The sequence below is a fragment of the Schistocerca gregaria genome, chromosome 1, assembly GCF_023897955.1.
Source record: "Schistocerca gregaria isolate iqSchGreg1 chromosome 1, iqSchGreg1.2, whole genome shotgun sequence".
NCBI lineage: Eukaryota > Metazoa > Arthropoda > Insecta > Orthoptera > Acrididae > Schistocerca > Schistocerca gregaria.
In genome coordinates, this window is record NC_064920.1 from 1,198,143,349 (window position 1) to 1,198,158,910 (window position 15,562).

The 15,562-nt window shown below is 42.6% G+C and overlaps 1 protein-coding gene across 1 annotated transcript in view; it reads right to left on the minus strand.

Moving 5' to 3' along the window:
* Window positions 1–3,485: 3,485 nt before the first annotated feature.
* LOC126284727 (chondroitin sulfate N-acetylgalactosaminyltransferase 1) overlaps window positions 3,486–15,562 on the minus strand; it is a 492,417-nt gene continuing 480,340 nt past the window's right edge. The window contains exons 9-10 of the mRNA XM_049983864.1: window positions 7,423–7,570; window positions 3,486–6,770 (exon numbers count right to left, since the gene is read on the minus strand). Of these exons, the coding sequence (XP_049839821.1) occupies window positions 6,588–6,770; window positions 7,423–7,570 (331 nt within the window). The 3' untranslated portion in view covers window positions 3,486–6,587. The remainder of the gene's footprint in view (window positions 6,771–7,422; window positions 7,571–15,562) is intronic.

The window sequence follows — 15,562 nt, forward strand, 5'->3', positions numbered from 1 at the left end:
TGCAACAGCTACGGCCGACAATGGGTGACTGTCGCCACCTCCTCGACCGACGACCTCAAACCTTCAATCAACCAACAAGGAAGACTGAAAGCACGTAAAGTTTTAGTGTATGGCAGACCTCAGCTTTTCAAACTATTCTATTAGCATCACTAAAATACAGCAACTTAGCATGAACCTTTGTCGCTCATTGTCCCAATTGCATTACTGAGCAGGGTCCCTTTGTTTTCCAAAATGAACTCGAGCGTCGTTGAAATTCAAACGCCAGCATTAAAGTAATGTCATTCGATTTCACTGCTTTAATTTCAAAGTTCCGTTAAGGTATTTATAGCCGGCTACAATATTTAGATTACACAACCACAAATTAAGAGTGCGAGTTTTGTTACCATATTTTAGCTTACCTGTGACTGCAGCTCAGTTTGGTATGTACTAAATTTTACTATCGTTAATTGTTCAGAATCATTTAATTCAAGTTCAAAGCTAAATATGTTATTTGTAAACTTCGTAGACTCAAGTAGCTTTTGAAATGATTGTTGAGGTTGCGCAAGACTAACCTTATTTTATTGAATTTCGTAGTTCTTCAGAAACAAAGTTCACTGTTAATTTCAGTCACTAAATTAACTTTCAATTTTCCGGTTTTATTCATTCTTTTGCTAAATTAAGTCAGAGTGTAGCGAAGTTTATTACTTTCGACAAACATTCAGTTTTCACACAACACTTGTCAACCTTCAGTTGCCACGCTTTCAGTGCTAATTATATGTGCAATAACCTTTCTTTTTCAGTTATTATAGCAGTTGTCCATAGGATCGTAATTTTCCAGAAATCTCAAATATCTAATTAACGCCAGTTATTTGTTAACATAATGACTGAACATTTACTTTCTTTATTAACTTTGCCCCTTTTCAGAATTAATTTCCACCAGTTTCATTCCATTACATACACACGATTTAATTTTTACTGTCGTTAAGGTCGATGAGAGAGGGGGGGGGGGGGGTTACAAGTTGAGTGAGTGTCTCTAGTCATCGTTGGTCTCGTTCTTGCAAGAATTTTTGCGGCCGCATAGATGACGGAGATTTGATGTTTTACCGGATTCCTAATATTCGTGGTACACTCGTGAAATGGTCATATTGGAAAATCTCCACTTCATCGCTACCTCTGTGATGCTGTGTCCCATCTCTGGTGCGCCGTATATAACACCAAGTTCAAACTCACTTAAATCTTGATAACCTGCCATTGCAGCAGCAGTAACCGATCTAACCACTGAGCCAGACACTTGTCGTCTTACATAGGCGTTGCCGACGACAGCGTCATATTCTGCCCATTTACACTCCTCTAAATTTGAATAAGCACGCCTGTACCAGTTTCTTTGGCGCTTCGGTGCATATGCGCTTGGGGGATGTGTCTGCTTCGTTAGATAACTGAAATTATAAGATGTTATTTGCCATATGTTTGATGGAACTGTCACGATGACTGATATCAGAAGGTGGTATTTGCCACTCGTTCAATGAAACCGTCACCATGATTACTCACTACCTAAATCTCTACAAACAGGCATCGTCCTTCTCGTACAAACGGTTCATTGTTAGAACAGTATTCTCCACATCGTTGCTGAACTACCATAACTTCGGATAATGAACTGAAAAAAAACTGCAATCAGGCTGTTTTGGTAATTAGTTCCACGTTCCTTGGAGCAAATTCACTATAAACTGTATGACGACGAGGTTTGATAGGGGCAGTGTCAGCCACCATTGTGACAGCTGGCGGTCTCACAGCCGTGCGGTGATGGTGTTTCCAGGAGTCGAAGCATGAACTGACACTGAAGAGAAAGGCGAGGCGGCCAGCTCAGTGTTGGCTGTCGAGGCTGGGGTGGATTGTGGATAGGAGACCCGCCTGTAGCAATGGCGATGGCAGTGGCACGTGACACACCTGCTCAGAATGTCGAATGCTAACAAACTGGCTTCGGTGGGCTTCAATGTTGCTCCTGCTCGCTGACTTAGCAGGAGATGTGACTTTAGTGTGTCACGCTAAATTCTATGGAAAGAAGGCAATGAGTGGCTGTCTCAATCGGCAGTTCGTTAAGCTATGGTTGATCTTGGTAACTGGCCAGGATTCGTTACGTGAAAAGCTGTGATGCGGAAGTAGTAGATGCCCACAGTGTTTAACGGTCTGTGACTGGCACCTGTATGATTCAAGTATATCGCCTAATTACGAAACCATCACAGGCTTCAAACCCCAGTTAACTTCTTTACTTTAGGAAACGTCGTGCTGTAGCTTGTGTCAGCGGAACAAATGAAGTGCAATTAAAAATATATCTAGATTTGAATGTCTACATGCTGGTCCTTCGAAGGTTTATTTCCGTTTAAAAATTGCCCTGCGGTTAAGAATGATTTATTCAGGAGAAACAATTTTTGTCTACATTTTAAAACACTTTTACTCTCTAGAATGAAAATTTCACTCTGCTTTTGTGAAGTATGGAAGGCAGGAGACGAGGTACTGGACGAATTAAAGCCGCGAGGAGGGGTCGTGAATCACGCTTGTGTAGCTCAGACGGCAGAGGACTTGCCTACAAAAGGCAAAGTTCCCAAATTCGAGTCTCGGTGCAGCACACGGTTTTAATCTGCCAGGTACTTTCACTTCTCCTCGCTATCAAACATTTTGTTTACATGGGAAGACTCTGCATGAGAGTTGTAGCTATATGCTGCACTTACTTCTCCATAATTTATAGGAAGGAAGGAAGGAAGGAAGGAAGGAAGGGAGGACTGAAAGAAAGAAGACTACAGTTTGCTGTTCTGTCAACAACACGGTCATTACAGACTGAATCAGAGTGAGAGTCACTAAAGGGGAATGTAGACAATTTTTCTCCTAGTATTGTACTTCCAAATGTTTCTGTTATTCTCAAACTGAACAGCTAGTTGACAATAAATTTAGTGACAAAAAAAGTACTAAGAGGCTATTGTTAAAAGTCACAGTTGCTTAAATGCAAGTAGATGATTACAAGATGTACATATGTTAATGATACACACAATGATAATTACTTTCTTTTCTGTCGTGAATAAATATTTTCTACAATATCATACTGTGGGACATCAGTGAATGAAAATATGCCATCACCAAATCTGGCAGCTATTGCGAGGTCAAGAAACAGGACAAGGCTGTTGTTCCATTACTTGGTTTTTCCAGTTTATGGTTTCTTCTTACAAGCCTTTACAACGTTTATTATATTTTTTAGGTACACTACGTAATAGGTGGTGCTATTCCTGACAGTAACAAAGTAGATGAGCTGTGTTCTTCCAGAGTGTGTTTATCCCACTTGTCTAAAAACAGTCAATACCTCCAGCAAAATCATCATTTACTATTGTTCTTGCTGATGCTTCTTTTTTCTCTGCAAGAAGAGATAATTCTGCCTCTTGATTAAAAAAGCGCTGTCACACTGGTGATCAAGGAATGGAGCAAATTAGGTTAAAGAGGGAATACACTAGAAACAGAACTTTTATTAGACTCAGAGCTAACAATTTTATTACTAAAATATTACAATCATCAACATTTAATGCACATTTTTGTAGAGTTACAAAACCTTTGGCTGCATCTAACCTCCTACCTCTGTCTGTTGACTATTCTCTTCAAAAACCATCAACCAGAAAATTTCAATGTGTCATAGACCTGATCATCATCCTAATTATTGTCCATGTGACACTGATGATTGCAAACAGTTTTGGGAGTTTGTACATCACGGCTGTAAATATTACATGATTGTCCACTACTTCATACATATGTGATTTATTGTGAGTCGCATAGTCTTCCCAAATATGACAAATCATATTCATTTGTGGTTTGCTGGTGGTCTACACATTCCAAAATTACAGTGGTACCTGTCACTAACCTTACTATTTGCTTCTTATAATGTCGAAGGGATTGTTGCAGAGAAAAAAATTTGTGTGCTTCACAGATTGTTGTGTTATGAAAATAGATGTAGTTGACATAATAATTTCACTAGCATATAACTGTTGTGTGAGCATTATATTGTAATGTTCCTCAGTGATATATATCATAGCAATTCGATAGTAAATTGTCTTTTAACACTGTCCCTGTACATAGTCATTTTCTTGTTCATCTTACATTAATGATAGAATTATGTCCAGATATTGCACACCAATTCTTTGTAAATCCCACAGATCCAGGGAAAGTTTATTCGGTAATATCCTTCACACAACAAAAACGAACTTGATCTGTGAGAGCTATACTTTTGCTTGTAAGAAGAGCCAACACACATTTAGCGGAAAGATTAATATTAGTTCCATAAGGGTAAACGTCTAAATCGACCGAAAGAAAGAAGAAAACGCGTAACATTAAAACAAAAAGCAAAGAAGACACGGACAGAAAGAGAAAGAGAAACCAGTAAGAGCTACAGTTGAAAGAGCTACAGTTGGAACAACATAGTTAATCTTGTAGATTTAGAGCTAAATTGTTCCATAAAATGTTACAGTGAATAAAATACTTGATTTTGATGAAGAATAACACCTGAATTGGCAATGAACGCACATGAAACGATGATGGTGTAAGTTTTGGACCGTTGGAGCTAATTATATGTTTGTGGTACTGTAGAAAATTGATTTCAGTGGTACGTTTAATCTCGAGAAATTTTCGAAAATGGTATAACTAACGTTGGAAGAGAAATGACTCTACGTTGGGAATAGCTGTTTCTACATACGATAAGAAAAAAAATAACGAGACTACTGCAAATTTCTCTAGCATATACCTCAAAAGGGAACTTCTGAAATGTGGAGAAGAGTGAGAACGAAGGATGTAGTGAAGCTATGTAGAGCTTGTGCAAGTGTGGAATTCCTATTCTTTACTTAAACCACAGAATTGTTCTTTCTGTTCTTTCTTTACTGTGAACTCTACTTGTATTCACAGATAACACAGAACAATTAGTGGACTCTATAGGCGATTTTGCAATTGACCTCATGCAGTATGATTCAGCCACTGGAATAAATTACAGGATTAGAGCATGCTGTATAGCATGGAGGTTAGTGACTCACTGGTGCAACATTTCTACCAATTTAGGCAGGAGGTAAATAACGGAAAATTATGGAAACTTGTGACAAAAGAGAAAGGACAATAAGTTGCTAAATATGCCACGTCTGGGTAAGTCGGTCCTACTGAGGATTGGACAAGCATTAAGAAGTAGATAAATTTTAACTACTATTGATTAAATCAAGAAATTATTCAGTCCTTTAACCTAAAATTTGTTTTCTGTTTCATTGTCTCTTCTTGCTCCCCTCGCCCTCTCCATATTATTACTTATTAGCTCAGTGATCCACTATTTTAATATGGGAGAATAGCACTGGTATACATATACTGTTATCTTTGCCAGAGAAATGTTATTCATTTGGCAACTTTTTCCATGTACATAATATCCTTACATGTTGTCGTTTCTTCAACAGGTCTTGTGACTGTAGGTGCTTCATAGAAGCGATCTGTAGTTCACACTCTTTATTGTATTTTTGTTACAACACAATGTGAAACATTTGCTATACTCTTTATTGTAAAAAGGACCATGTGAGTCACGTATATGTGTGTAGTACCTTAAGAGAATAAGTTGTGCTCCTAAACGGATACTTAGATTTCAACGCACTGCTGCTGTTCAAGCCAACCATTTGTATGGGAATAATGTGCATGTACTGCAGCAGGTAAGAGATTTGTCGTAACCAGAGACAGGTGCATAATAATGAAGCTGCCAGTTTCGTCTCTTTCTTGCTGTCGTCATACTACATACTATACTTGTTCCCTCTCATCAACTGATAATGCCATGGCCTGAGTCCTTCTGGAACTACATTAGTAGTTCTCACGTTCTCATGTCAAATTGGTACAGTAACAAGAGAAAGGAATGGTGTTTTGTGATAAGATACCAGACATTTTGCCTTAATGTTACCCATAATGCCTGTTATAGGAAACACAGCCAAAACCAATATGGAAGGTTTGATGAATCATCTCAGCAATCTCTGTTGTATAGGCAAATATAAGTTTTAGATAAATATTATCTTGAAACGATAAACGTCCGTCATATTAGCAGAAAAAAGTGTAAGCAGGCAGGAATGCATCATCATTTTTTGAATGTCAACACTCAGCTTTTTCTTTGTCATGTGCCAATCCCTGACATTTGTCTGGTAGAACTAAATCAGCCTATTTATCTTCTTTGACTTGATACACACTCCAACTGATTGCCATGTGAGAACTGGGCTGAGATATCATTAATTGTTCAGGAAACTGCACTCTAGATGCAGTGGAGATGACATAGAAGATGTACAAACCACTCTTCCATATTTTTATGTTATTTTATAGTGCAACAAGGTGTAATGCTCAGGGGGATTTCAAGATGAAATTGGCCATAGAATCGTCCGAATGAGTATCACAATGAGTTGGTCGGTTCCTTTGAGTGGTCTTTGGCCCAGTGCACACTCGTTTGTCCTCAAGCTTTCCCCAGAGCCACTGCCTGACCTTCCTCACGCTCGCCTCCACGCCCCACCACTCTTACAGCTGGGCTGGCCCGCACCCGCCCCGGCTGGGCCCGCTGAGCGCCTGTGCTGACGTCACGCCCTCCTGGCGGGCTGCCCGTTGTGGTTGCCGCTGCTGACGTTGCCGACTCCGCCGAGGGCAGGGGTCAGCTCGTCCCGGAAGGCGAGGAAGCCGAGCTGGGCGTGCGACGCCTCGCTGAGGGCCCTCGAGCGCAGGCAGGCGCGGTACTGGTCCGTGGGCAGCCGCCGGCCGCACTCCTGCAACAGAAGGATCCCACGTGTGTACTTAGAAGAACATGGCCTGCAATCTACAGAAAATGTTTCAATGACACCACCTTCATACACCTGTGACACTACTACGAGTTTTTACTTGTGAGACCCAGCACCTTTGAACATCACAATAAAATAAAAACGAATAACCTACCAGAGCATATTCAAGATCTCCAGTGGTGGAAGTAAAAAATACAAGTTCTTAAGAATGCAGATAGGTGGAGCATAATTTCTTACAAAATGAATACATCATCAAACTTACTAATTTTACCACTTTATAATAGCTACCTATTACATACAATGTATATAATTTAGAGCATATAGTACTTTACGCCTCTGAAATCCTCCTAAGGCGTCTTGTATCTGGAAACCATCTGTAATTGACAGCTTGCTTCTAGTGTGTAATGTTCTACTGGCTACATCGTTTTCAATGGCTTCGAATAGATTAACACAATCTGTCACACCATTCCTCTCAGATCGCCAAAACTGATCAAATTAGTACAATGAAAATTTGCTTGAATGGTGGGTAGTCCAGACAATTAAAGAGGTAGCAACATTACTTAAATTAAGTAAATTTTGAAATTAGATCGTTCTTCGTAGACTCGAGGAGACCAGTGAAAGCAGTCTTCGGCGGGCTCACCTTGGGGTGCCAGAGGTGGAAGATGCCGGGGTCGGTCGCGCGCACCACCTTGAGGCTGGAGCGGACGTACTTGCGATACAGAGAGACGTCTTCGCCGCCCCAGCCCACCACGTCCTCCGAGAAGCCGCCCACCTTCAGGAAGTCAGACCTGTGGGGCGAGAAGAGCCAGTAGGACGAGGTTCCGCTGCATGTAGACCAATCTGAGATCGTCCGGTGTTCGCGAACTCCGAGTCTGGGCGTCTCGGGCAAGTGGACAGAAGCAATCAGCAGAGTGAGGCTGTTCTTCATCAACATGACTAATGGCAGTGGGTCCTTTCACAAAGCGACCCACATCCAGTACGTTTGGCCCTTTGTCAGAAAGAAACAGTGACAGCTGGTTAAGAAAGAAAATTTCCATTGCTCAAGCATGCATATGGTGCTCACCCATTAACATATTGTTGACATACACTATGTCATGAAAAGTATCCTGACACTTGGGTGAAAGTGACTTACAAGTTAGTGGCGCCCTCCATTGGCAATGCTGGAATTCAGTATAGTGTTCCTCCACCATTAGTCTTGAGGACAGCTTCCACTCTCTCAGGCGTACGTTCAACCAGGTGCTGGAACGTTACCTGGGAAACGGCAGCCTATTTTTCACGAAGTGCTGCAATGAGGAGATGTTCGATGTCGGTCGGTGAGGCCTGGCAGGAAGTCGGCCTTACAAAACACCCCAAGGTATTCTATAGGATTCAGCTAAGGACTCTGTGCAGGCCAGTACATTACAGGGATATTATTGTCGTGTAACCACTCCGCCACAGTCCGTGCATTATGAACAGGTGCTCGATTGTGTCGAAAGATAAAATCGGCACCCCCGAATTGCTCTTCAACAGTGGGAAGCAAGAAGGTGCTTGAAACAGCAATGTAGGCCTGTGATGTGATAGTGCCACGCAAAACAACAAGGGGTGTAAGTCTTCTCCATGAAAAACATGACCACACCGTAACTTCAGCGCCTCCGAATTTTACTGTCGGCACTACACACGCTGGAAGATGACGTTCACAGGGCATTCCTCATACCCACACACTGCCATCGGATCGCTATATTGCGTACCGTGATTCGTCACTCCACAAAACGTTTTTCCATTGTTCAATCGTCCGATTTTTACGCTCCTTATACCGAGCGAGGTGTCGTTCGGCATTTACCGGCATGATATGTGGCTGTGGGCAGCCACTCGACCAAGAAATCCAAGATTTCTCACCTCCTTCCTAACTGTCGTCGTACTTGCAGTGGATCCTGATGCAGTTTGGGATTCCTGTGTAACGTGTGGAAGATTACGACCTTTTCACCTGTCGGCGGTCTATGTCAGTCAACAGATGAGGTCGGCCTGCACCCTTTTGTGCTGTAAGTTTCCACTTCACTATTACATCGGAAACAGTGGAGCTAGGGATGTTTGCGAGTGTGGGAATCTCGAGTACAGACGTACGACACAAGTGACAACCAGTCACTTGAACACGTTCGAAGTCCATGAGTTCCGCTGAGCGCCCCATTCTGCTCTAAAAAAATGGCTCTGAGCACTGTGGGACTTAACATCTATGGTCATCAGTCCCCTTGAACTTAGAACTACTTAAACCTAACTAACCTAAGGACATCACACAACACCCAGTAATCACGAGGAAGAGAAAATACCTGACCCTGCCGGGAATGGAACCCGGTAACCCGGACGTGGGCCATTCTGCTCTCTCAAGATATCTATTCACTACTGAGGTCGCTGAGGTGGAGTACTTGGAAGTAGGTGGCAGCACAATGCACCTGAGAATCGTATGGTTTTTTTGTGGGGGTTGTCCAGATACTTTTGGGCTTATAGTGTATGTTTAAGAAGTTAAGCATTTTGACTACTGCTTGACGTAAGTATTATTCCCTGAAGAAGTTTGTTGAAAGTAACCTCTTGCAATTGAAAAGTAACAATGATGTACATAGTTACAACACCAGAAGGAAGAAAATGACATTCACTGTTCCATAGTAAGGTTGTCTTTAACACAAAACGTGCTTCAGACTACTGCTACAAATTTTTTTATCACTTACCCGGTAATGGAGAACTGCATCAAAGCAGTCTCAGGACTGAAGACCACAACAACAACAACAACAACAACAACAACAACAACAACCCGTAATAAGTGACATAAAAAAATTGACAGTCAGTGAGACTAAGTGCGAAAACAAACTGAAACAGTATTTTCTTTGACAACTCTTTCTATTCCATAGGAGAATTTATACGTAAGTAATATGTAAAAGGTGGTAGGTAGGAATTACCTATTCACATTTATATTAAAAAGTCCTTTTAAATGACCAGCATGTAGCCATATTTATATATGAATATGTAATATATTAAAATGACTCGTTCCACATGGTTACCTTTAATCGTACTAATGATTGATGCAGCATAAAAAACTAACTAATTAACTGAATATACGAATCGAATAGGACAGATATTGACCACTACTCGCAGGAAATAATCTCCGCCAAGCATATCTCTTCTAGTGAAAGCTCTTTGCTTTGCACAAGCTCTTCGCGCGCGCGCGCGAGAGAGAAAGATGCAGTAACAGCAACAACGAGTGGCCCACTGACAACACTGTGGGCTGTGCTCTACTCTCGCCAACAGCAGTGTTGTGACCGTCCCGGCCGTTATCCACAACCGTGTTGGCCAATGAAAGTGCTCTTAAGAGACTCCCGCTCTGGCATTAACGTACCCACTGTAACGCCGCCGTAATTGAAAACGGTTATCATTCTGCCCGCCGCCATTCTCGCCAGTTTATCGACGTCGGATACAGTTCCCATAAAGATCGGTGGAGCACCTGCAAGCGCCGCGTAACTCTGTGTTAGCAGACTGTGGTAAGCAGGAACTGAGGCATGTCAACTGACAAATGTTTGTCGCTCCAGCAACTCCACACTGTTGCTATTGTCGCGTTTCGTTTCTTTCCTGAGGAGCCGCCGTTTCATGTAAATTTCCCATAACAGGCTGCCACGCTTAGGCAGCCCGACGGTCATTGGACACACTGCTGTATACACTGTTTGTTGGCCTGAATATTTTGCTACATTCATGTGTTCTGTAACACAGGTGTATAAATCCTAGTGAAATACTCGTTGTTTATTAAAATGATAAAGTGACAGAAAAAGAGATTTTTAGACACATGTTAAGAATTAGGGAAAGATACATTTATTAAGTAATAATAGTATCACAGAATTAAGCACGCTTCAAAGAGACTCCGTTTGAGGCGTGAGCGGCATGACGACAACCACGGCTCACATGGAACGTCGCCCAGCAGAATATTAACCGTTCCTTTTAAAAATGTATTGAGGATACCAATTTGCCTGACTCGTCCCACAGGTTTCTAAAATAAGCTTTATCAACACTTATTAGACAACATGCAACATGCCAACAGTAATAAGAACAGAAATTTTAATGTTTTCCATTTTAATGAAATAATAATAAATAAACAGAACCATTGTGAAAATAAAAAAATGAAACAAAGAAAAATAAAATAAAACATTACAATAAAAATGAAATACAATACCACAAAATTTTACAGTTATTCCCCAGCCATACAGTTTTATGAAGTTAATTCTTAACTACCTATAGGTTCTGCACCATTCACAGTGTAACTCCACTCACAGTACCCTTTTCAGTAACTGTCTGCGGTTTCTATATTTTGAATAAAGCCAGATAGTTTTGTGGACTCGGCAGAACTCGAGAAATGTCATGTTCCACTTGGTTGCTGGTTAGGCTTCAACGTGCCTACCTCTCCGCCTCCTATTGTTTGTCCTGCCTTACAATTTCCAGTGTTTTCCTGATTTGGAATATTTATTTTCTTTAGCTACTGCGGCCAAATGATCTTGCTGCTAGCGCAGCCGCCAGTTAACCTAAGGAAGGCAGAAGTTTGTTCTATGTGTTATTGTGGTTAAACAGTTGAGACGTCACATTTTTATTTCCATTTACTGGCTTTTGTGTCGTGTCCATTCAGCCCTCTCAGTAATGCAAAAACGACACTGTCAGTTACGACCATGAGTGTGAGGACGACAGTGCACTCAGTTACTGAGCAGTTAAAATCATCGACCGGACCGGGAATCGAACCAGGACTCCTTCGGTTAAATATGGAATCTTTCGCACTTACCGCTCAGCTACCGAAGTGAACTTTTAATATCTTCTGACAAGGGAACCTCCACACCGCAGCACCCTCAGATTTAGTTGTAAGTTGGCGCAGTGGATAGGCCCTGAAAAGCTAAACACAGATCAATCGAGAAAACAGGAAGAAGTTGTGTGGAGCTATGAAAAATAAGCCAAATTTACAAACTGAGTAGTCCATGCGCAAGACAAGCAACATCATGAGCGCCGTGGTCCTGTTGTTAGCGTGAGCAGCTACGGACTAAGAGGTCCTTGGTTCAAGTCGTCCCACTTATGAAAAATTTACTTTTTTTATTTTCGCAAAGTTATGATCTGTCCGTTCGTTCATTGACGTCTCTGTTCACTGTAATGAGTTTAGTGTCTGTGTTTTGCGACCGCACCGCAAAACCGTGCGATTGGTAGACGGAAGGACGTGCCTTTCCAATGGGAACCGAAAGCATTTGATCGCAAGGTCATAGGTCAACCGATTCCTTCACAGGAAAACACATCTGATATATTCAATACGACACTGGTGACGGCATGTGCGTCACATGACAGAAATATTTTGTCGACCCACCTAACTTGTACACTCAGCGAATGGGTAAAAAGATTCTTCTACTTTGCCCGATTTAGCTTTTCTTGTCGATGTGATAATCACTCCCAAAAAAGCGATGAAAACATAAGAGTTTGTCAGATAATAATTATCTGAAAATAAAAAATAAAAATTTTCACTCGAGGGAAGACTTGAAGCAAGGACCTGCACTTCCACAGTTGCTCACGCAAACCACGATACCACGGCGCTCCTGAGCTCATGCTATCATTGATGTTGCCATGGACTACTCAGTTTGTATATTTTCTTTTTTTTTCCATAGTTCCACACAACTTCTTCCTGTTTCCTCGATTGATCTGTGTTCAGTTTTTCAAGGCCTATCCACTGTGCCAACTTATAACTAAATCTGAGGGGGGTGCGATGAGGAGGTTCCCTTGTGAGGCGAAGATTGGGTACCACACCACAATTTGCCTAAACGAGGGTGGGAAACCACAGAAAAGACGCACGCGGTAAGTGGCCGATGTGTCGGAACGACAGTCTACTGAATGGATGCAATCTGGGTGTGGCTCACCATGCTGTCTCCCAAGCTATTACGCTGCACGATAAGCTACAGTCTACACTATGTGATTAAAAGTATCCGGACACCTGGCTGGAAATGACTTACAAGTTCGTGGCGCCCCCCCCCCCCCCCCATCGGTAATGCTGGTATTCAGTATGGTGCTGGCCCACCCTTAGCCTCGATGACAGCTTCCACTCTCGCAGGCATACGTTCAATCAGGTGCTGGAAGGTTTCTTGGGAAACGGCAGCCCATTCTTTACGAAGTGCTGCACTGAGGTGAGATATCGATGTCGGTCGGTGAGGCCTGGCACGATGTCGGCGTTCCAAAACATCCCAAAGGTGTTCTATAGGATTCAGGTCAGGACTCTGTGCAGGCTAGTTCATTACAGGGATGTTACTGTCGTGTAACCACTCCGCAACAGGACGTGCATTGTGAACAGGTGGTATTGGGCCACCCTTAGCCTTGATGACAGCTTCCACTCTCGCAGGAAAGTAATCAGTCAGGTACTGGAAGGTTTTTTGGGACATGGCAGTCCATTCTTCACGGAGTGCTGCACTGAGGAGAGGTATCGATGTCGGTCAGTGAGGACTGCCACGATGTCGGGCTTACAAAACATTCCAAGGTGTTCTATAGGATTCAGGTAAGGATTCTGTGCACGCCAGTACATTACAGGGATGTTATTGTCATGTAACCACTCCACCACAGGCCGTGTATTATGAACAGGTGCTCCATTGTGTGGAAAGATGCTATCGCCATAACCGAATTGCTCTTCAACAGTGGGACTCAAGAAGGTGCTTAAAACATCAACGTAGGCCTTTGATCTGATAGTGCCACGCAAAACAACAAGGGGTATCAATCCCCTCCATGAAAAACACGACCACACCATAACACCACCGCCTCCGAATTTTACTGTTGTCACTACACACGCTGGCAGATGACGTTCATCGGGCATTCGTCATCGAATTGCCACATTGTGACCGTGATTCGTCACTCCACACAACGTTTTTCCACTGTTCAATCGTCAAATGTTTACGCTCCTTACACCAAGCAAGGCATCGTTTGCCATTTACCGGCGTGATGTGTGGCTTATGAGGAGCCGTTCGATCATAAAATCCACGTTTTCTCACTTCCCGTATAACCGTCAGACTACTTACAGTGGATGCTGATACAGCCTGGAATTCCTGTTTGATGGTCTGGGTAGATGTCTGCCTATTACACATTACGACCTTCTTCAACTGTCGTCGGTCTGTCAGTCAACAGATGAGGTCAGCCTGTACACGTTTGTGCTGTACGTGTCCCTTCACGTTTTCACTTGACTGTCACATCGGAAACAGTGGACGTAGGGATGTTTATGAGTGTGGAAATCTCGAATACAGACGTATGACACAACTGACACTCAATCATCTGACCACGTTCGAAGTCCAAGAGTTCCGCAGAGTGCCCCATTCTGCTCTTTCACGATGTCTAATGACTACGGAGATCGCTGCTAAGGAGTAACTGTTGGTAGGTGGCAGCAAAATGCACCTAATTTGAAAAAATGTATGTTTTTTCGGGTGTCTGGATAGTTTTCATCACGTAGAGTACATGAGCAGTACGATACACAGTACGGCTATAGTAACAGTAAATAGCATGTGGAACTCTATTACAAATAACAATACAAGACGTAACAGGATATTTGAAAGAAGAGTTAAATTAATGTGGTACATACACTGCATGACAAAAAAGTAAACACATGGACGACTTAGGCGGATGTCCTTGTAATTTCGTACACGTACGCACAATCGGCGGTTATCTAAATGACTCAAGTTACAGTTCTCTGTGACAGGGGAGTGGATTAGTGTCGTTAGTGTTGAATTTTGATACCTGGCCTGGTAGGGTATACAATGGATGTGAACAGGATCAAACGTAGGATAATCGCTTTAAAGAACACGGGGAGACACGTACCTATGAGAGAGAGCATTATCAGCAGCTGACAGGTTGCAAGAGACCGCCGAGCGCTACAGTCTGGAACCGCGCGACCGCTACGTAGCCGGTTCGAATCCTGCCTCGGGCATCGATGTGTGTGATGCCCTTAGGTTACTTAGGTCTAAGTAGTTCCACGATCTAGGGGACTGATGACCTCAGAAGTTACGTCCTATGGTGCTCAGAGCCGTTTGAACAATTTTGCAAGAGGCCTCATTGTGAGTCGCCATTTGGCCGGCTGGTCGAATGGTGCAGTACCCAGATGTGTGGGACATTCATATATGATAGTGGCCCCATGGCAGACATTATCATCGTTAAGGTTCCAGTCGACCACATCTTACCACCAGAAGAGGGTATTGCCGTATTGTGCACCAAGAACTTGGTAACCGGACATCTGAGAAGAGAAAACGGGCTGTTGCAGCACTCTGTGTCACGTTCTATAATGGACGGTGACTAGCGGAAGGTGGATTAGCGAATTACCATCCCACGTGTAAGCTGTCGTTAATACCACCACTCAAACGGCATGAATGGTGCACATTGTATTCAGTGATGAATTGTGGTTCTGGATTACCACAAATTACCGTCGTCACTGAGTATGGTGACGACCTGGAGAAAGGTTCCTTTGTTTCAATGTTTTGGAGAGGTGTAACGGAGTTACTCCTGGTCTGGAAAGCCATCAGGTATGAATTTAGGCCAAGGCTGGTATTGCTTTGGGAACTGTGAAGGTATAGCGGTACATCATATACATCTAGTGTCGTCATGTGTTGCCTCTTATGGGACACTTAAGCACTTCTAGAGACGTCTTGACCAAAATTTTATTATTCCAATACACCTTATGCGTTTCGCCATTACGTCATTATTAAAGGTACAATGGTACTATTTTTCAACAGGACAACGCTCGTCCGCGCATAGCACGTGTCTTTACGAACTAT